The sequence below is a fragment of the Centroberyx gerrardi genome, chromosome 13 (genome assembly GCF_048128805.1).
Source record: "Centroberyx gerrardi isolate f3 chromosome 13, fCenGer3.hap1.cur.20231027, whole genome shotgun sequence".
Classification (NCBI taxonomy): domain Eukaryota; kingdom Metazoa; phylum Chordata; class Actinopteri; order Beryciformes; family Berycidae; genus Centroberyx; species Centroberyx gerrardi.
In genome coordinates this window covers 12804587-12828299 of record NC_136009.1, presented here as the reverse complement: position 1 = coordinate 12828299, position 23713 = coordinate 12804587, and the positions used below count along the sequence as shown (strand labels likewise).

At 41.5% G+C, this 23713-nt stretch overlaps 1 protein-coding gene across 1 annotated transcript in view; it reads left to right on the top strand.

The window, feature by feature from the left end:
- Positions 1–23713, top strand: part of LOC139909286 (calsyntenin-2-like) — a 153141-nt gene that overhangs the window by 79143 nt on the left and 50285 nt on the right. Inside the window, exon 3 of the mRNA XM_078287643.1 lies at positions 22339–22534. Coding sequence (XP_078143769.1) covers positions 22339–22534 — 196 coding nt within the window. The remainder of the gene's footprint in view (positions 1–22338; positions 22535–23713) is intronic.

Genomic DNA, 23713 nt, shown 5'->3' with positions numbered 1-23713 from the left:
TACCTGCGCTGATTTTCTCTCGAGCCTTATATTACCAGACCGTTTCTGATTCAGACAAGACAGCTTATGAATTGACAGCTTTTCAAGACAGAGCTTCATCATTCTGTTTGCGGTCCCTCACTAGTTGGAGCCTTTTAATCAGAATAGTAGCCCAATCAGAATAAAAATGCCTCATATAAACGCCTCAATCAGAATAAACTGGCCGATCTGAATGAAATTTCATTCCGTTTGAGAGGGGTGTTTAACCCTTTCATAGTCCGGTCAATGGATACAATTTCGTCATGTAAACACTCATTCCGATCACTTACCTTATCTCGCCTGTTTCCGCACATGCTCGCGCATTTAACGTAAGTAAACGTTACCCTTTTTTCCGGGAGGATTCGAATGGATGTGCTTGTTATTAACCCCGGGGCGCTCGGGCTTTATGTAGGCGGTGCAGCCCATTTTTATATCAAGTCCTGACTCCGCCTCTCCGGGCCAGTTTCGGTTTACAGCGGTGAAAATTACAAATGGACCCAATCATTGCAGGGGCAAAACAAAACGTCTTTTTCTGACACTTATGGAGTCGTATGTTGCTTCATCAGAAAGAACAGCAGTAAAGAAATAACCGACGCAGGTCCATCTTTTAAAAACGTAAGCCCATGTTAGAGTGCTGGATTCGGTGTTTTGCGCATGTCAGAAACTTTTATTCTGATTACATACGTGGAGCATGTAAACGCACGTCTCAATGCAATCGTTATATTTAGCGCTCATGTAAACACTTACGTGGCAATCTTCCTCCGGAATGATTTCATTCAGAATGAAAAAAACATTTCTCATGTAACCGCAGAATGGTCTCTCCCTCTCTCTAATCAACTGTGTGACAAATGCAATCCTGCGAGATCAGGCAAACAAGATGGTATTTTTCCTTGATGAGGATTAAAATTTCAGTGTTCTAAATTAATGGATGTATTAGTCTACACAATCCACAGCAGAAAATAGTAATCATCAGATAGAATAGGCTACTATGTTTCATTTTCTCACAATTTGAACAATTGCCTATACAGTAGGTACTCGCGTGTGCCGCATAATAAATACAAAGTGGGAAACTGTTGCGGGTATAATAATCTATTTCAACATTCAAAGGGTCTTAGATAAAGATGTCAAAACTGCCATGATCATCCAGACATGCTAGTCACCCTCCACACCTAATATCAGTCATTTCAACTCTCTATTTTAAAGTCACTCACTATCCTCTATGTTGAAAACTGTCAATGGAAGGCCTAATTAAAGGAAAAATGACAAAATGCTTAGAGATGAAATAGCATACCAATATTATATGCTATCATATATGTCTGTTTTAATGTAATAAGTGATTTTAAAATGTCAGTAATGTAACCTAATGTAACCAGAGCAGCCTATATTTTTAGGAAGGAGTTGAAAAGAAAAACATACCTGCAGCTCACAAAGGTAGCAATAACTAGTGATTGGTGGACACACTATATTACAGTCATATTCCCATTAAGTTAGTGAAGACCAACAGAAACAGAAATTTCTCAAGTGTTAACAACTACCAGACATTTACAGTATCTATACCAATTGGTCCCATCATCATGTTTTGTCTGAGAAAACAATCTATTTCATTTTATCAACAAAACTATTTTGTTAAATATTTTTTGCCCAAACTAATATAAAAGTAGTACTGATAATTTTTTTAACAACATGTATTTTGCACTCAAAAGAGTATTGATAAGTATTGGTATCGATAAGCAGTATCAATAGTGGTATTGGTATTAATAAAATCCTAACCATACCCATCCCTAGTTGTAGAGACTAACTAACTAACAGATGCATTTTTCTCATGACATGGCTCGCCATTGTACCCCTTTCTCTCTTGTTTTAAGCACTTCTTTCATGGTGACTTGTGACTTGCTTGACCTGAGCAATGACTTGACTTGTCTTGCTTGACATTTAGCAGTGACTCGACTTGACTCGCTTGAGTCTAAACACAGTGACTTGGGACTTGCTTGAGACTTGAAGGTTAAGACTTGAGACTTGCTTTTGACTTGCACTTGTGTGACTTACTCCCACCTCTGTCTGAAGTACACCGACAAACTGTGAAACCTGACCCACATCTACAGTATTTGATGTGGATCACCATTCCTTTCCACTGATGAGTTGAGCTAATTGGATCCATATAAGATGTTCAAAGTAATTACATGTCCAGTAATGCTCCACTGGAACTCTGTCATCAGCGGGGTGTCAGTTTGCTCGCGGTGTCAAACAACCTCTTAGCCTCTCAATGATTTTCTGGAGGACGCGGACCCTTCCATTATTACCCTATTACCCCCTTTTCCCATTCAGCACTGCATCGCTCAATCGTTTCTTGACACCATGTGATGATTTTCAATTTCACGATTGTCATTTTTTGCTGGCCACATCCCTTTTCTTGTCCAGTATTGATGAGCTTACGCCAACATCGGGGAGGGGGTGGTGTGGGTAATATGTGTGTGTGTGTGTATCTGTGTGTTTGTGTGTATGTGTGTATAATGAATCCCCTGATAAGGCTGTCTGTTCATTAAATGTCCAGGGATCATTTCATTTGGGCAGAGGTCAGCTGCTGCCCATTTCAAGCACATTAAGCACTTTTTCTGCTGCTGGTATTCCCATCGCTCTACTTTTACATTCATGCTATACAATGCAGCAAGCTTCCAGGTCAAGGAAACGAAAAAGGCCATTTCACATTTCATTTTCAACAACATTTTCAACAACAACTTGGATTATTGAATTTATATGTTCATTTTTAATCAAATTATGCATACATAAGTGGAAAAAGAAAACGCTATTGTGGGATTGCGTTTTCAATTTTCATTAACATTTCAATAAAGTGAACTAAATGCTTCCATAAAGAACTGCCTGGAGTCAGTTGCTCATCAAGGTTACTGGCAACATGCATGTGTCAGGCTGATGGGAGACAGAGAGCACTGCTGACAAGTGCTGCCTCTCTCTCTTTTTCTTAAATGACGGCTAAAAGAGCCTGCTCTTCAAGGATAGAGCACTGACCCATGGGCCTGATAGGAGCTGAATGACTTAATGAAATGTGCAATGAATGGCAGCTGAAACTAATCCACTAATTCTCTGCGTTCTCCCTCTCTCTGGCTCTCCCTCTCTCTCTGACAGGGGTTTGACTGGGCTTCGCTATCCTGACAGGCCAATTAGACAGCTATTTGCATATCTTCCTCGCTCCATTTGCCTTGTTCATGTGAGCATAAAATAGGCTAATCTGGCTTTAGGACCTGTGTACGACATCAGAGTGGCTCAAACTAACTTTATCCTCCATCATCCATGACCCGTCCCCCTCCCGCTGCCCCCCCCCCACCTGCCCCCCCACCTGTCTTTCAATTCCCTACTCTGACCTCTGTTGCTCTGCCACCTCTGTCTCATCCTTCTTTCCCATTTATCTTAGCCTTTACCCTTCCCCTTCCGCTCGCTCTCCTTTCCTCTCTCATCATTGTCATCCCCTATCACATCACCCAAATTACACTTAATAAGTGGGAGGACATCTCTCCCTGACTGCAGTTATTAGGAGCTGTAGTACCTTTCCTAGAAAACCTTCAGTAACTGCTACTATTTTGCTTCTACTGTAATATGGCATGTTAACTAGCAGGATCATTAACAGGCTCTCTCTAGGAGTGAATGGACCATGGCTGTGGTTCAAAACCAAACAGCCAGCACCTTTCAGCAAACATTACACATGAAAAATATGAAATTTAAATAATAAAACCCAGTCTAACTGTAATCTGCCAGTCGATTAGTCAACAAATCCCTTTTTTGAGTTAAGTTATAACGTTCAATGCCCAGTTCCTGTGTACAGTGTCAGTGTTAAATGTCATTTGGTCAAGTGTCAATTGCAGTGTCAAGGTAAGTCAAGGTTTCAAGTCATTGTATGCATATTGGGCTCAGTTCAGTTCGGGTTTTGATTTTGTTATAAATATTTCTACCCGGGTGGTGGTGTGTGTTGAGATCTCAGTTAGAGCCTCTCTGTCTCCTGCAGCCAGTCTAAAATCCAGGAAGGAGATGAAGAGCTTTGAACGCAGACTCCTCTCGCCACAGGAGTGACTTCACATGCTGGTTGTAGGATCACCCATCATTAGCAGATTTGAAATAACTTGTTACTCTCTTGGTAATAATCCTCAGTAACTCTCTGTCAGTGTTCAAGTCTGTAAAACTGGCCCAAATTTCCCTGTATAGTACAATACGAAAAAATGCAGTATTATTAAATAAACGTCACGAATATGCTCCGATACAATAAACACAGCTCATTTACACTCATCTGTGACAACTGCCAATGTATTACTGCAAGTAATTAACATAGCCCATATGATGCAGTACCATTAGTCGCAAAGATTAAATTTCATAGAGAATCTGTGGCTACAAGACAATAGTAGAGAGACTACACCCCATTATGGACGGCATCATTGTTTCAGAAAAAGCTATTCACATTTGCATACACACTCACCCACAATTTTAACTAGCTGTAACTGTAGCTCATAAAAATAAAATATTCTGCCTTCATATTTTGCTTAAAGCAAAGAAACCAGTTTTCCTGGAGATGCACGTTGCCAACTCAGTTTTACCGAGTGAACTGACAATCAACATGCGACATAAAACAACTTGTTTCTCCAAATTCAAGAAACTTTTTGCGTCAATGACTATTTCTCTTTGTACTCCAACACACATGGAAGTCAAATCTGTTCTGCCCAGTAAAAGATTTTTAAAAAGAGACACCTACACTATGGGTGTACCCCCAAATTGAATTGAAGTATTACAACAAGGCAGTGGCTGTTTCTGTGCGGGTGTAAATCAACGTGGTTACATTTCCAGTGTTATGACAGTACAAGACACTCTGGATAATAGCAGGTGTTAGAGAGAGGTAAAAAAAAAAAGTCTGAGAAAGACGAGTACAAAAGGCTAGTTATGAAATATGAACTGCACTTGAATGGGTAGAGGCACAGCTGTCAGTACATACAGGTTCTTTCTGGCTGGGCAGAGACACTTGATATGACTACAATCTCTCTATTTCCAGTCTCAGTTGTATAATCGTGCTGTCTCAGTATTCCTGGAAATCCTGTTAAAAAGAACAAACAAACATGTTGTATATCAATAAAGTAAAACCTATTTCTCCTCCTCCAGGCTGTGCATGGCTGTCAGAACAAGATTGCAGCTTTGCGGGTCAATGTCTTAATACATACAGAGACAATTATGCATCAACGAGAAATTATATTCATCAGTTAGGCAAATATGAAAATCTGTGCTTTGTTTACAATTGACCACTTTCATAAGCATGCAAAAATACCCACACTTTGAATGACTGACATATTTTATCATTTGTTAGAATGGGAATCATCCTGTAGGCAGCCGACAAACAGAGCTGTCTTACATTAAATGAGCTCGTATACTGCTGACAGAATTAATCATGCATTCTCTTGTCATGAGCAGGTGGACTTTCTCTCAGTTTAAGCCATTTCTTCTCTTGATTGCCCCTCTCCTGTTGTTTGTTCATTGTGCAGAAGCGTCTGATGTTCATTTTAGCAGTCATGCCTTTTTTTGAATTTTGCTGGTGAAGCTATTGTCGGCTTTTATTCAGTACTGTAGTATAGAAATGAATAATAACACTGCGTTTAGGCAACTGGGTTTCTGAAATTATGACAGCAAACACAGATGGATGGAAAAATGTGCATCCATCTTAAACTGTCATTTTTTGAACAATGAAATAAGAAAGTCTGTTGTAGAGTTGCACTTGATTGATGTATTACACAACATGTATTTGCAAGCCATATGCTATTTGATGCGGATATTTCATGAAAGACAGAAATAAAGGTAACAATGGTACGTTCGGCGAATAAATAAAAAGAAAAGCTATGACAGGAATCTTGCAATAACAGCTTTGTATAATGATGATTTTCTTGCATATTTTTCCTATGGTTCAGTGAGAATCCTAAGAGATTTCATTGGCAGCTGATATTTGCAGGCATAAAGTTCAGTTAAGTACAGTGAATTACCGGCACGACAGGAGAATAGACAAAGCCTAAAGTGATGAGGTACAGACTGTGCTAGGAGCATGGAAAATTTCAGGAGTGTAATGGTAGTGAGTGAGCACAGTAAGAAAAGCCTGCTGTATGTATGAGTGTGGAGGGTAATAATGGAACAGGGGCTGTAGTTAACTGCTCAGCTACCGATAGTTTTGACATGTTTTTCTGTGCAGAGATGTGCTTCATGTGAACACAAGTGGAAGACATATTTATAGAAACACTATTCCTAATCAGTACAACACACAACAGTCAATCATTATTAATCACAGTGACACAGAGAGAGTATAATAGCACTGATTATTATAATATGCAAGTCCTTATGAGCTCTGCGGTACAAATTTGATAGATTTGATTTTCTCGTTCACTGTTCGAAATTGACATTTTGTTCTATATTTGCCAGTGATGAGCCATGCTTTAGACTCTGGGTCACAGACTGGATTTGAGAAATGCTGTTTAAATCTGATGGATGTCTTGTCTTGCTGTTCCCTCTCAAGGTGAAATAGACAGAGAGCCTTTTCATTCAAAGATGCTTCAACCTGAGAGACCTTGAGATTAACATCTCTGTTGCAGAGAGAGAGAGAGAGAGAGAGAGAGAAATAAGGACTAAGTAGAAGAGAGCAGGAGAAAGTGATTTGGTTTGTGCTATTCTGTACTTTCTCACTATACCCAAGTAAAACACTGTGGAACAGTGTAAGAAGGAAATGTGTTTACCAGCACCAAGTATATTCTGTAGCCTTTAATGAAAAGGGAACTTTTTTTGGTGCTATGCGGATATGCAAAACCATATATATATGGTTATATAGGATGTAGTCCTATATTGTTACATAGGACTACATAGTACCATTTTGTTCAATCATCGTTGGAAAACACCAAAGACCAAAGAAAAAAGGTTCCAAAAATAACCTTTTCCCTTTCATTTTTTGTCTAAAAGATTCAAGGTGAGAAAAAAAATCTTTAAAGGTATGAGTTTATTTTTTGGTTTCAATTTTCTTGTACAGAAAGTGCTAGGTCAAGTAATGTGTGCAAGACCTTTGAAAATAAGCACATTAGTTTGCCAAGCCAAAAAAAAAAGACCCAATAAAGGTGTTAAGTTGCACTTTTTATTTAATGGCTGTGATGGAGACTCGGCAGTGTGAGTTCAAGCAGGGTTCAAATATAAGCTTTCTACAGCCAAATAGGTTTAAGAGACAAATGCTTGCACTGCATCAACACCGCACCACGGTCTGTTGGAGTTACACTATAAACTATGAAAAAACATCCATAGCACCACAGCAGATAAGAAAATAAACATTTGTCCACCTCCGAATTTAACCACTGTGGTGAAGAACCACTTCAAGGTCCATCTGGTTATGGCGTCGTCATTCTGCCAACGAATTACTTCTGAGGAAGCATCTTTTAAGTGTTTATATAACTGGTCCTTTCAGTTTGGCGTGGTGTCTTCCAAGTGTGGCTTGGAAACAGCTATAAATGGCATTGAGAACAGGCTGTCTTGTCAGGCAGGTGTTGGCCCTGATGAGACGGAGGCCTCTGCCGAGACATGTGCCAAGACCCGCTGCGTGCTCTCGGTGTCTAATTATCTTCCCTCAGAAAGAATCTATTTCTCCCATTTTTTTCCGGTCAATTCGTTTTTGTATCTTTCTGCCGGTCGTCCTCTTCTCTCCGTTTCAGTCTGTCTCTGTCTGTTTATCTCCCTCATCACTGTCTTTTAGCCTCTCATTCAATCTGTCAGTCATAATGCGGGTAGGTCTGACTCCCTGTCTGTCTCTCTCACTCTTTTTCTGACTTTTTCTCTCTCTCTCTCTCTCGACAGCATCCCAACCACTCACCTTTGTGAAACGCTCCCTGTTTACCGGAGGTGAATTGTTGGATTGCAGCTGTTCAATAAATTAGATACCGTCCTCATGGTCTAATCTACTGCTAATTAATGATCTTGCCTCCCCCCTCTAACACGCACCTACGTGCACACACACACACACTCACACACACACATACATACATACACACCTAACGTTAAAGCAGAGTCTGTACTGCTGGACATGGGTCTCCAGGGTCAATTATGGCGGTGTAATGATTGTAATTGGCTAATTTTCAGCCCATTACCCTCTTTTATGCCTCACGCAAAGGGCTGTAATTTGGTGAAGGAGTGATGGTTGGTCTGGCTGTGGGTGATGGATGTTGCCGACCGCTTGAAAAGGACAGCTCCATCATTAATAGTGTCTAGGAATGGGCTGTCATGTCAGCAGGCCCACACACAGAGACAGAGTGGAGGAGGAGAGGCAGCAGAGAGATGCCCTTGCTGCAGTGACGCGGCCCGTGGGTTCAAGATTACACACAGCATACGCTTAAAAACATTTTCAACACACCCAGGTGTCGAATTAAGAGACCTTTTCTTGTGTGAATTTTCTACCACAGCAATTTGTCTCAGTCACTTGCTCAGTTTCCACATGGATGTATTCAAAATTGCACGTCTTATTTTGATATAAGTTGTTACAGTGGTTGGAGGTAGAGTTTCTTTTGTTTCTCTTTACTGTAACTGTATACATTTGAGTGATACTTTTCTTGAACCATCACCCCACAAAGTCCAGAATCTCACAAGTTTACATTGTCAGATCCATCCACTTCTAAGACCCTGGTTACACACTGTATGTCATTTTTTACACTCAGTCAAAAGGATCTGTTATAATGTGACCACACTAGCTGCCCTGTGTCCAAATTTGACATGAAAAATGTCAGTTAAGTGTCTCCTGTGGTTATATTTCTTTAAATCGGCATCTGCATTACTTATTTCCCATCCCTCATCTATTTTTTTTTACATTGCTCAATTCACGCACATCCCATTCACAGCGCCGGGCTAGATCACCTCCAAAGTAGTCCTACAGGATCTGACAGCTGTGCAAGCGAAATAAGATTTTTGTGCATCTTCACCTGCCGCCATCCCTTCCTTCAGCTACAGAGAGAGAAAAAAAAAGAGTACTGCTCACTTTTCCAGAAGTGCCAGAACGTTTGAAAGGCAATTTCAAACGAGTGACAGAGCAATGGATGAGGGCACTAAGGGCCATCAATCAAGTGCTGAGCAGAACTAAGTCAGAGCTCTAGCTAACATATACTTACAGCCACTCTCCTGCCCCTGCACTTGCTGCAAATGACTCAATTTCCCTCCCAGGCAGAGCATTGTGACAGCAAATAACTTCTGTATTGGAAGGTTTTTCACAATATACTGTAAGAAGAGAATATATGTCCGTTAAGGACATTTGGAAAGCTGACTGACTCTGACCTTCCTGGCCATTCCAAGTGAAGTGAAGAGAAATGTGGCAAAGTGAAGAGTGAATCATATATATACAGTGCATGATCATGAAGCATGTAGCCTAATGAGGAGCAATAAGCCACTAATGGGGATCCAAACAAGCCAAACAACACAATACCTTATGTTATGTTATGTATTATGTTACTTATGTTTCCATCTGTTGACATCCACGGAGGCTGATGGAAACAATACCGATGACAGAAACTCAAAATAGATCAAGACAGTTGAGTACTAACAGTCAACATAAAGAGAATGGATGATGCCCAGAGTGAGAGATGTACTGCTTTGTTTCCAGCTAGACCCAGATAGATAGATAGATAGATAGATAGATAGATAGATAGATAGATAGATAGATAGATAGATAGATAGATAGATAGAAATTACTTTTTTTTAGTTTGAAAGCAGATTGTTAAACTCATCCGCTGGCAAGACAAGGATAGTGTCTCCGATGCCAAGATTCCAGTTTTGGCTTACGGCTGTTTGATGTACCAAGTGCTCTCATTCAATTAAATTCAATTTAATCAAAGTATGTCATATTTCATATTATAATCTATACTTATATTTTATATAAAAGTGTCACACAATCCTAAATTGTATACATAAAAGGCATATTCATCCTTGATAGTCTTGTTGTCTTGTTTTGAGCAGTGGGTTGTAGGTATTTTTTTCTTGCGGGAGAGATTACAGTGATTAGAGAAAGTGGTTCAACTAAAGTTTAGTTCTCTTCTGTTCCTACAACTCTTTTAAAAACGAATTTAAAATATAACACATTGTGCTCATGTCTCTTAAGCTCTTAGTCTCTTCAAGCTGGTGTATGTAGTTGCTCCATGGCACTGCAGCTGTGGAATCTACTTTCCATTAGTGTGATTTCCATTAGTATTATTAGTATTCTGTCACAGGTTCCTCTTGTGTTACAACCCTGAGGATTACTTTGTCTCTGCTAATTGTGTGAGAAAAAGAGGATGTAGGTGGGACAGAAGGGAGAAGGAGGGAGGGGGGAATAGGGGAACGTTCCCTTATCTACGTTCCCCTGCCTCCAATAACACAAACAGATGAAGACAATCTAATACCAGTCTCTTCCTGCCCTTCAATGACCTTTGGCTGACCTTTCCATGTCCTTTAACTCTATGACAAGGGGGACCCTCGCTATGAGATGATGATTTTCTCAACTCACACAGCTAGTTCATGTGGTTGGGTGCTGTGTGATGAGAGATTCCGGTCTGGTGGAGCAAAAAAAATAAAAAAACAACACTTTGAAGATCCGATCACCCAAACCAGCCTCGGAGGTGGTCAAAGATGCATTTTGCCACATTAACAACAAAGTGTGAATGCAATGCATCTCCAGGTGTAAATGTAATGCGATGAAATCACATCTAGACACAATCTGGATACGAGACATATGTTAACGCCAAGTGTAACAGGGGATTTGTCGGTGTCTCTACTACCTTTTGAATAAAGTGAACCAAACTGGCTATCTACCTAGTCTAAAAGACAGGAATGTGTAATGTTTTCAATGTAGATTTTTTGCTTGAGATTAAATGCTGTTTCAGTGACCGGTCCAACCTGCTAAGGAACATTTCTGTAGGAAGCTGTGATGTTTATGTTATTTTTTATGTTTGCTTGAGCTTACCACATGTTTATTTTCACATCCATTTTTAAGGGGAATCGGTGCTTCAGCCCAACCTGCTGAATGTTGTTGTTACAGTATACATCAGAGAGAGGACAGATATGACAGGTACCAGGACTGGAATCCGTTGGCATGCACACTAACTGGCTACGCCTTTCCAGTTTCACACCGTGATTTACGCTTGCAAATCTCTATGAAAAGATGCAGTCGTTCCCTCTAAAATCAACAAGACACCTTCACATTTACCTTAGCTGAAGACCTGACAAATGATCAAACATGACAGCGACGCATGCATTAACTATTACCTGCCGTCTGTTATGACAAACATAACGAGCACGCAGAGATCAATGAAAGATGACAGATTAGGTTATCTTAACCTACACGGCACATCAAAACTACACTGCTCATTACCTTCTCTCAAGATGTTTTCTCTGAATTTACCTTTCAGATGAAATGCTGCATAAGGTCTCGCCCCACAGCCCACAGCCCTGCCGGCCTGTCTGGCTGACAGTTTAGTTATGTCATTTTAATAAGTGTGCATTAGCATGCAGAAGGTCTGCTGAGGTGCTCAAATGCCACCTGTCAAATTCCATTGATCCTGTGCGTTTCTTCCGCTCATGTATAGTTAAACATCCATAACAGATAATAATGTGAAAATGATTATGCACCCAGGTATTCATAACAAAGAGAGAGGGAGGGAGAGAGGAGAGAAAGAGTGATATGAGAGAGACAGAGAGAGATAAATTTATCCCAACTCACTGCTGAGTTTGACATGGTGCTATCTGTTGACAGATTTCAGGGGCAGGAGACAAGCACAGCCTCCATCTGTTTGTATAAGACTGCATGGAGACAAAACAGCTCGACAGGCATTTGAAGTGGCTAACAACAAATCATCTTAACGTCAGTCTAATTCATTATCAAACTAGTCATTTATGTGTGTATATAGATTTAATCACAGAGCTGGCATTTCATGCATCATATGATGAATGAGATGAGATTAAGAAACACCCAGTGATTAAATATTTGGTCTCATTTTACTGCAGCGATTGAACTGCCTGACACACATCCTAAAGCGGCATTTTGCTTTTTGGGGGCGTGGCCAGGGATGTGGCTAATGCTGCAGCGAATCAGGAGGCTGGGTCCAGCCAAACGCTTGAAGGGAAACGTGAGGAATGTCATTCTCACAACCACATCACCTGTTTGCTCTTTGTCATCTCCAGTCTTTCCAGATCTGACCATATTCATTATGGATGAATCGTTTTTGGCTTTTGAAAATCTAAGTTCTTTATGTTACATGATAGTCACAAAGCAGATGCATTTTATTGTAACTAGCACCTGCGGATACCCACTGAGTTTGTTGTGGTATTTGGAAAATTCACTATAATCTATGCTCTGACTGATTGGTTGTGTAAGTATCTCTGTGATACTGCTGGAGATTTTGCCGCTGTAGCAGAAGGCTCGAGGCGATGTAATTTTCTCAGCAAAAGTCCTCTTGAAGAGTGCTTGTGAGGCTATTGTTAAGAGTTAATTACAACAGCGGTTTGGATTGTTTATGAGCCACTGATCGTTCGGCTGTGAAAATGACAAATTCATCAGATACAACTTCCATTTCAGCAGGAGGAAGGACCTCTTGGCAGAGATTTAGGAATGGAGGTGGCTACGCAAAAGTGTGTGCAGTATGTGGGTGTATATGCATGTAGTGTGTGTGTGTGTGTATATATGTACCCTAACGTCAGAATTTGTTCACCCTTAATTCCCTAGTCTTGGAGTGTCAGACTCTAAAACAACCGCATTTTATGGTAACGTGTTTTACAGTAGTATACTTAGTTTTCCCAGAAATTAGTACTTTACTGAATTATTGTTTCATTTTCAGTAATAACTGAATTAAGTAAGTTGTTACTTTTGATTACTTTTAGCCGCTGTAAATATGAGACTGAAGTTAAATTAGCCAAAACTATATCCAACCCCCATCCACAGACTCCTTTTCATCACTATTAGGAGGCCACAAGTTGTGGGCAGAACACATGAAATGTTCAAAAAAAGTGTGTTATGCTGAGGTCATTAACTTAATTGGTCGTTTTTATCTCTATTATTGTGATGGTGTAAATGCGCTTCTGCTGTGCCATCTGGTCTCTAGTAACTTTCTGTATGGACATTGGCTTATATAGGTTTTTACTATAGGTATTAAACTATTTTTACAGGTTTGAGGCAAATATTCCAATGTCCAAATTAATAGCACAATCTTTAGTTTGCAGGCAAGTAAAGAGAGTGCGTGCACACACACACACATACACACACACACACACAGTTTTCACTTGTTTTGCTAAATCGAGAATTTTCAAATTTTGGAATTCAGAGTTTGTTCAGAAACGCAGTGCATAATTAAACAAACACACACACACACACACAGAGTTTTTACTTGTTTTGCTAAATCGAGAATTTTCAAAGTTTGGAATTCAGAGTTTGTTCAGAAACGCAGTGCATAATTGAGCAAACACACACACACACACACATACACACATTCTACAACTCTCTCACTGTAGACTAAATGCTGGTTTCTCCTCTAAAAACCTGAGCCTAATGTGATGTTTTTTTGTTTAAAAAGAAAGAAATAATGTTAGCTGTCAGTGTATTGTCACACAGAGTAGGAAATGCTGTGCACATTTGCTGCCAAGTGGAGAATTTCCATGGAGGCGCAGCATGAGGGAGCTGTGCTGCATTTGCATTGCAGTCCAGCTGAATTGCTGAGAGGCAGCGGTCCAAAATGCATGATAACCAATATCAGTGTGAGGGCCAGCTGAAAATGTATGATGAGTTATAACCAACCTGCAGGCCTGGAGCTTGGCACATGTGCCCTAATATCATTTGACATTAAGTACTTGTCACTTCCAGTCACACCTTCACTGCTATGGCCTGTGTGTGTGTGTGTGAGTGAGTGTGCATGTGCGAGCGTGCATGCATGTGTGTGTGCAGTCAAGCGTGGTTAAGAAAGAGAGAGGAAATGTGATGGGTAAGTGAGTGTGTGACTACGTGTGTGTGTGTGTGTGTGTCTCCCTCTGTACCACTGGGCCATGTCCTTCTCTTCTCAGTGAGCTGCTGAGCTGACAGAGGTCGTAGTCGGAGCCACTGTGACATTTACAGCTCAGAGGCTTATGGAGACTCCCTGCTGCACCTGGCAGCCTGCGATTCTATCAGAAACATGCCAGCCTGCCGTCCAGGAGAATGACGTTGGAAAGACAGATTAGAAAAAAAGAAAAGAAAAACACAACGCTGTTTAGGCCACCTTAGAAAGATGGTAGGATGTGATTCAGCTGAAATGAGGCTGAAAAAGATGACAAATAATGAGTGTATCACTGAGGCGGACTTGGAGAGCAGAATGGTTTCTGAGAATGGACAAAGTGAGGTTACTTTAATGAGGTGCAAAGCTTTTTTCCTGTCTCCTTTTGGAATTTCAAGAAGTACCTTTCAGAAGTACAAGAAGGTGACTGCTGCGCCCGGCGAGCGAGAATGTAGGTGACCTGAAGCAGACGTTTTACACAGACCGAACATAAGGTTGGAGTGCATTGTTGAACAAACAGTGTGCCATGAACCCTGTGTTTCACTGGAGGTGTACTCATTTAAAGTACAGTAGAAGGGGAAAAAATACAGATGCCGTAATGCTGTGGCATGATTACGATGATACATTATTCACATATTTCTACACATACTGTATACATATACTGTATATATATATATGGTGGGGAAACTCCACAGGGGCATTTTTCATACTGGCATGGTGAATGTTGTATCTCATGTGAACAACTGATGTGCCTAATATATTAAATCATACATTCCCACTATCCTTATGCTTCTTGGTACTGAATGCATTATCTAATACCCGGTAGTGTGCTTCCTTTCTCACCTTCACTGACTGTGTTAATTAGTGTAGTTTTTGCTCCCAGAGTGTGGCCCTGGCAGGGAGCTCTCAGCATTTCACCCTCTCCCTTTTTTGCAGTGTGTGTGTGTGTGTGTGTGTGTGTGTGTGTGCGCACCCACGCATGCGTCCCATAAGTGTGGAATTCCCAATGTTCAGGCAGCCATGTAACTGTCAACCGGTGACCCTAGGAGAGCTGTGAACTGTCAGCAATGGGGAGTAGTAGGCGGCTGAGGGATCGGCGGGGCGGGGGGGCGTGGAGGGGTAAGAGAGGATGAGGCGTGTCAGAGGTAAAGGAGGCCAGGTGGAGCGGTGCCGCCGAGTGCCAACGCGAAGAGCTGAATAATTGCTTACCCCTGTGAAATCTGCTGCAGGGGAAGGGAGAGTGCGGGGAGGAGAAGGTGGCGAGGAGGAGGAGGAGGAGCGGCAGAGGCAAAGTGAGATACTCACAAGAGGTTGACAGTGCTATTTATAGCCGCATTAGCTATCTCATTTCTCTATAGCCATCTCTCTATATCCTTCCCTTCCTCTGTCTGTCCCCTGCTGCCTCTCCTCTGTGTAGTTAGTCCTCTTTTGTTGCCTCTTGCTCCCTCTCAAAGTACTTAATCTTCATTCTGCCTTTCACTCTAGAGGCGGCGTTGCTTTTTCTCCCCCACTTATTTATTTATTTATTTTTAATTCACTCCTTCGTATCTCTTTTGCCTCGTCACTACTCGCGTCTCTGGTGTTTTGTCTCTCTCCGTTTCTTTGTTTTTTTCTCTCCCTGCACGTCTCCGTCCCCTTTCCCCCTCTCGGAGCGTCTGCCTCTGAGCGTCTTGTCATGCTGTAAACCGATGAAGGGAAACCACTGAGGGCTTTCTCCGCGGTCCAACGTTTGATGCACTCTGCAGCATGCCCACCGAAACAGACAAGACACACAGACACTCACTTTGCAGAACTTGATAAATAAACAACAACCCTACCGGTCGGTTATTTCCCAGCCGGTCAGAGGATTCAAACTAGCGACCCTCCAGTCACAAGCGGCGTCTCTAACCTCTCGGCTGCCGCCACCGTCCCTCGTAAGTGGTACATTCATACTGCTTGTCTTACTCCAACGATTACTCCGGTCCATATCGACCTTTAACACTTTCGCCAAAGTGCTGTTCAGAGCTCTCCGCTTAAGTATTTAAGTCACACAACTCAAGCTTCATGCAGTTCAATTAACAGCCAACACTGACAGTCACAGTTCGTCCAGTGAATTCTAATCCCACAACTTCACAGGCTGCAATTAACGCTAATTGCGTTGCAGACCACCAAAGCCCCCGGCAGAATGAATGTGTATTGTCTACGATATTGAATTCTCCCCATCCCTATATTGTCTTGTCCAAGGCATCAATGGTCCTGGGCGAATAGATAACCTGAAAGTGTGTGTATATCTGTGTGTGTGTGTGTGTGTATGTGTGAGAGAGAATGTATGCATCTTCCTGCCTGTGTGAGCTGTTGATTTGTCACCCTGGGGTCAAGCGGATGGCGCGACAATCTCCCAAATGCAATTAGGAAGTGGCCTGCTATCTAAAGGAGCCCAGTGAGACTGATGAATTGCCCCTCCATGTTCTCTCTTTAACTAACTGGCAGCCCACCGCGGTTGCTTTCATATATATCACCCAACATATGCATTCACCCACGCACGCAGAAACACGCGCACACACATACAGACACACAGACACACACACAAACCCGGCACTCTGTGAATGCTCAGCCTGTTTATTGCATTTGAGAGTGCCAAACAGGCTCTCTAGAAATGGATGGAGATTGTTATTTCTTTACCGTGAGGTTTTTCATCTCAGATTTTTCTGCAGGGGATTGGGGATGAGGTGGAAAAATGGATGCTGATGTTTTTGCATTCTGAGACATCTCAGGAGATGTTTTCTGTTATAGACGCAGATCTATTTTGAGAAATTCTGTGAATTATTTGAATGCTGCCTTTGGGCTGTTCTTGATTTAGTTTGGTTAGTGTGTGTGTGTGTGTGTGTGTGTGTGTGTGTGTGTGTGTGTGTATAAAGGGCTGTTTGCATCAATATGTCCTCATTAGTATTCAAAGAGTGGGTGAATATGTGGGTGCCCATACAGCCTGAACAGATCATGTTGTGTAGTCCCATGGCTCTGCACTGGTTGAAATGGGGGATTTCTGTATCTAGCTTGAAAGAGACCTCGAATTCTTCTTTTCTGATGTTGTGACTCAACCATCTTAGTTTTTTTTTTTTTAGATATGCACCTCACTTTTTCTGGTCAGTGAACTTTGCTCCTTGTAATGTGGCCCCTTTTTGTTAAGTTCCTTTATAGCGGTCTAAACTGTAGGAATGTAGCTTTGAGTGTTGATTTGAAAAGCCGTATGTCAGCCAGTGACAAATCGACCATCATTATTCCAGCTGTAATGCGATTGACATTTGACACCTCCGCTTAAGTGTTTGCCAATCAGTGTCTTCCTTGTCTCCTCAACGAAATCCTTAAGCAAGTACAGAGAAAATCCCATTAAAGCCAATGCAAGAAGGGCTTAGTGGAGGGCCATGAACCCTCATTCATCTACGTATATCCTCCTCCTTCTCTACCTCTCTGTGGGATTCACTCATACAGAACTAGTGTTCCAAAGCTAGTTGGAGAGCAGCTCTTTTTTTTATGTTCTGTCTTTATAAGGTAATTTTTTGGGATGTTAAATGTCACAATGACTGTGAGGTTAAAGTGCATATTGCTAGGTTTATTTTGAGGATATTTTAGTTTTTGGATGAAGTTACTCAAAATTGGTAACCCCTAATATACAAAAGTCTGGAGGTCTGCAACTCATAAATGTTGCTAGACCCTTGATATTTCATTTTTAAGTTTTCTTCCCAGCCCTCCTGCATTTGAGTGTATGAGAATTCAGATATGGACTACACTTAGCTCTAAATCACTGGTGTGATGACACAGTTAGGCGAAATGACCACAAGTAAACAACAGTCTGAGTCATCAAGTCAGCCATGAATCCTACTGCAGAGCGTCAAGACTGCCATGAATCGCTTAAGCAGTTTTTTTCTCCTTCCTAATTCTCCTAATGAACTCTATGGAGAAATCAGTGGGGGGAAACAACGGCTGGAGCGATCCAAGCTCCATTGCAGCAGTGGGATGCTCCAAGGCTTACAGCACAAACCCTTGTTGACTCATTTTCCCAGCTGCAAACACCACCAGGGGAATTTAGAGCAAAGTGTTAGTGCATTGCTGAATTCTCCTATTTACAGTAGGCTATTTGTTGAAATATACAAAAGATTGAACATGAAAAAATATCAAGCCTCTGGTGATGTTTATGCGAAGAGAAAAGAACTTTACTGAATAGAATCGTTAATCTTTTTAAATACTGTTGGCCACCTGATATGGAAGCACCTTGTACAAGAAGAGCTTTAGTTCTTCATCTTTTCATTGTCACTGTGAAATAAAATCTAAATATAACAGAACAAAATTTAAGAGAAAGCAGAGAGAAGAAAGTTTCAAGACAACGGGTGTGCTCATATATGCCAATCTATAATGTGTGTGTGTGTGTGTGTGTGTGTGTGTGTGTGTGTAAGTGAATGAGGATGTAGCAGTGGGTCAGTAGTGAGATGAGGCGTAATCCAGTCATTAATTAAAGGAGGGGAAACGGGGGTTAGCGCACTACAGAAGGCAGGAGAATGAAGGAATCAAGGCTTAAACCGCCCAATATTCTCCTTAGAGACTCGCTTTAATCAACCCCCCTATACTCCTCCCACCCACCCCCAACCCCCAACACACACACACACACACACACACACACACACAGATCTTGATACTGAAGCTGTCTATTCCTCTACACAGAGACAAACACACACGCAGCCACCAGATGGAATCAAAACAGGATTTGATTAAGAAGGAGGAGAATTAACATAGTGATTTAAATTCATCTGTTTCCCTGTTGGGGGTTGACTGAGAAAGTGGGTTCAGGTGAGGCTTTCAGAGTTTTTTGGGGTCACTCCTTACATTTTGTCATTGTGGAACGTATAGGTAGGTAAAGCTTCACCTCCATCTCAAACGACGGAGGTCTGGAGAAATTCTCGTCAGAAAACATGGGATAAACAAGGTCAAATCAGGACATGATAATAATGTAATAATAATCTTAATTTAAATAGCACTTTTCAAAACACAGTTACAAGGTGCTTTACAGGGGATAAAAAAAACTGCAGCAAAACCGATCAAAACAAGGTAAGACATAAGGCAAGAGGCATATAAAAATGTCCATTAAAATGACTTTTAAGAAGTGGTTTAAAAGATGAGACAGATTTAGCTAGTTGTGCTTTGATCCTTATTTGTATGTGTGAGATGAAAGATTGTATTTAGTAGTGTAGTGTAGTGTAGCGCATTTTCAACCCTTTAGTAAATAAGGCATGGGTATTCAACCAAAGTGGAAGGCACTTGGTAAAGCCAACAGATGGAAAAAGAAACTTGGAAGACATTAAATGGTCTGTCAACTCTCGTTACTTACGGTAGGAAGACACAAATTTGTCTCAACTCCTTATGAAAACGTGGTAGTTGGCGGTGCATGATTTACGTATTAATTGGATCTCTCTTGTCCTTTTTCATTACATTGGCAATTTAACATACTGTGAAATACATGTTCTCTGACAGCCTGACATTTTCAGTTGATACAGTTTATGCCGCTCAAGCTTTCTATGGAGTACCATCCATTTTGGATGATTGTTATTATCGAGCCATTTTTGCTGACTCTCCCACTTTACTCTCAAACTGCCGTGGCATCTGGCCAACTCCCTGAAGCAAAAATCTATGCGTTTTGATATTTACTTTGAAAAGCTACCTCCTTTCCCTCATGACGTATAGGCCAAAAGATTAGAGTTCATTTCATCCATACAGTACAATTGGGTTGAAATTATAGCATTCCCTCCGGTGGGGCTGGTGAGAGGCAAGCTAAGTGGCAAGCAAGTGTGTGTGTGTGTGTGTGTGTGTGTGTTTGTGCGCGTGCACTCGCAAAGCACACTTCTGCTGACACAGTAGGAATCTGTCTGAAATCTCTCTGTCATCACCATTTACATATACATTGGCACATCACATCCTTCCTCATCACTCTCTCTCTCTCTCTCTCTCTCCTCCTCATTCTCCATTGCTCTCTCTATCTTTCCTCCATCCCATGACTCTGTGACATGCCCCCTGTAAAATGTAATCCAGAAAAATGCATTTGCCACGACAGATGGAGCGGAAAATGGATTTGCGTCCAACCTAAAACTGTTAAGTGGAAGTGCCTTTTCCTGCTCCCCATCACCGCCAAGTCAGGGTTTATGTACACAGGCTGCAGCAGTATATGATAATCACTGTTACTTTCATATTGGATTCCTCTTCCTTTGTTCCCATCTAAGAGTAGATATGCTCTGTGTGTGTGTGTGTATGTGTGCACGTGTGTGTGTGTGCAGGCTGGAGCCACGTCCATCCTTATCTCCCCCCTTCCATACCACCCGCTGTGTTTGTGTTATTATTTTTCTGTACATACACCTCGCAGACCCACTCCCATATATGGGGACCTTTTAATTTCGATAAGGCCTTGTGGGGGCTAATACGAAAGCCAGGCAACTTTAAAGTCGGGAGTTCGGGATCAAGCCTCGAAACCCAGTGTGTTTGGATTTCATTATTATTTCACGAGAAGATGGATTTGAAAGGTTGAATCAGGTTAAAAGGAAGTGAGAGAGAGGGAAAAAAAGAGTTAAACAGACTGTGTGCACGACAGCGAGACGTAAAGAGGAGGATAGAAGTGGAGAGAAGCTGCGGGTGAGAGTGAACTTTGTCTTTTGTCTTTCTGCTTTTGTTTCCTCTGTGTCCCAGTATGTTTGGAGAGATATCAGCCAGCGCAGGGTCAGAGTGCCGGAGCTTTATATTCCCTCCGCAAGGCGATTTCCCAAATCCCTGAAAAGAACACTCATGCAGGGGATGAACTCCGTAGATTATTCCAGAGTCATAACCAGAGCTACTCTCACCCACACACACACACACACACACACACACACAGTGGGCAAACACGATACACTCAGTGGATATGGTACACTCTGTGGACAAAACAAATTTCATCTTTTGTTGAGCCGCACAGCTTGACAGATATCAGAAATTATTTTTCTCTTGACTACACCCCAGCAGCTGTATACTGTGTTTCTGTGAGCGGCTCATGTTGACGAGCATCACTGTGTCCAGAACTGGGGCGTAGACTCAGAGGCGAAGCGATGGCCGTGCTGTAAAAATAAAATGTCGGCAGTGTGTGTCTTTAGTTTTTACTTCATTACCCACTGTTTGGTTGGTCTTCAGCTATCTGAGTAGTTTGATGGCTACCGCTGGGTTTGAGAAATGCTGGCAGAAAAGAAGCAAAGAACAAAAAAAGTAGCAAAAGTATTTTGACTTCAGCGGTAGTGTTATCCATCAAAGAAAGAAAAAAAAGAAGAAGAATGATGATATTGAACTGAAGAAAAAAAGAAATGCAGATATTACACCAGCACAGCATGAACTTGGAAATCCATCCTTTTCTTATCTTAGCAGAGAGCAGCCATTATTTACATTTTTCACCTTCTTTTAAGAAAGATTTCCAAGGGAGAGCAAAATGTCAAGAAACCCATGTTGTCCACTGTCTGTTCCTTCACGCCGTGATGCCGTGAAACCAAGTGCAGGCTCAGACTGTGTCTCTCATTCTGTCTCTGCTGGTCTGTTCATCGCCGTGCCGACCTCCTCCACATTAAGCACCCAGTGTCCTCAATGACTATTCATTCATCAATGTCTATTGATGGGCCACATGCTGAGCGACATTTTCAATCTCTGTTGGAGAATAGATATGTTGTAGCCCATTATCTCTCTGATTTTCTCTTTCTCACTCTTCCTTTAGAACTCATACGCTCTATCTCATTTTTTTTCTGGTTTAAAGATTAGAGTTATTCAAGCCATCCTACTTATAGACACTCTACTTTCCTCTTCAAAAGTGTCATCTGCATGAGAAATCAATGTATTCAGTAGTGGCAGCTCTTTTAATTTTCACTTTGTATTCTTTACCTCTTCCTCCCTCTCTCTCCCTCTCTCTCTCTCTTCTCTCTCTCTCTCTCTCTCTCTCTCTCTCTCTCTCTCTCTCTCTCTCTCTCTCTCTCTGTCCTTACACTGTCCTTGTCTGACTTTCTCTACCATCCTCCCTTTAGATTTTGCTTCCCTTCAGCACATTGACATTGCTAAAAAATAAGTTTTGATGACACATTCTAACGCAAATGCACAACTATCGCTTCCAGTTTGGGAGTTCTCTAGCTCGGCTCCCAACAAAAGTTAGCAAATATTGACAAAAACAATATAAATATGTAACGATGTACCTGTAAAAGAGATTTAAGTAAAATACCATCTTGTTTCCACCTGTATCTCTTTCACTTTTTAGGGGAGATCTGTGCCTTTAAGATCCACGGTCAAGAAGCTCCGTTTGAGGCGGTGGTCCTGAATCGCACGTCGGGTGAGGGAGTCCTGAGGGCCAGCGGCCCCGTGGACTGTGAGAGCCAGAAGGAGTACACCTTCATCATCCAGGCCTACGACTGTGGGGCCGGTCCCAATGGGGCTGACTGGAAGAAATCACACAAGTGAGTGAAGGAATGTGTGTATGTGCCCGTTTGGTTATGTTTTCTAATAGACAAGTCTTGTATGACATAGTTTTCCTGCCCAAATAAGGGATTTCGCTGACTGTCAGACTAACGTGAAATCGAATAAGATTGTGATTGCCTCTAACTACGTCTGAGGACAACATTGACTATTTTCCTTTAGAGGTTTTTGCTAATATTTCTTTATTTGTTAAGTTGTATTTTGATCGGTTTTGTACGAAGCCCTGGAGGTGAAATTTTTTTTTTTTTTTGGGGGGGATTTGTGGAGCTACAGAGCTACAGAGCTACAGTATGTCGTGGAGGAGGAGCAAGCGTCATTTTTGATACCAAAATTGCACTGTGCCCCCTGATTTGTATTGACACTCCCCTCTAGTGCACTCCATTTTGGCACAAGCAATGTCATGGCGGGCCCCAAAATTACCAAATGGGCTCAGGCAGGAAAAATTCCGCTTGCGCTCAACTAAATTACCACTTCGCTGGCACAAGGTCACTGTGCTTGATCTGTGCCGGCACGAAAACAGGCCACATGATATTGTTGTCCTGTGTCATTTCTATTGACATGATTTCACTTATTTAAAGGACCCAACAGTTGGTAAATGGGAACCAAAAATCCTATACATTTTTTCCATTGGCAAAAAAAAAGGATCCCAAAGTCCCAAAATGACACTGTTCTGTTGTAAGTTGTAATCACTCGGTTGTAAAAAAAAAGATCGATTTGAGAGAATATAATATTACAAGTTTGCAGCGTCTCTTGTATTGAATCAAATATTGACCTTCACATGTCTTTTCTGTGACTTCAAATTTAGACACATTCACACAAACATTTTGAGTGAAAATTCCATCATGTAAGTGTTTTGCTACAAAAATACCTTCACACTTCACACTCACAGCTCTGCTATCAGAGCCAGCAATCACAACTTTATTCTATCAGATATTGTCTTTATTGTTTCTCTTTCCTTTCCCTTTCTCTTTCTCTTTTTCCCTAATTCCTAGCCTTGAGGGCAGGAGCGGTGACGGCTGAGACTTTACTCAGTTCTATTCTCTGGATATTTCTCACTAATGACCCATCAATGTTTGCCTGGGAGTGCTGTATGTGTGAGTGAATGTCTCTGTGTGTGTGTGTGTGTGTGTGTGTGTGTGCGTGTGTGCGTGTGCTTGTGC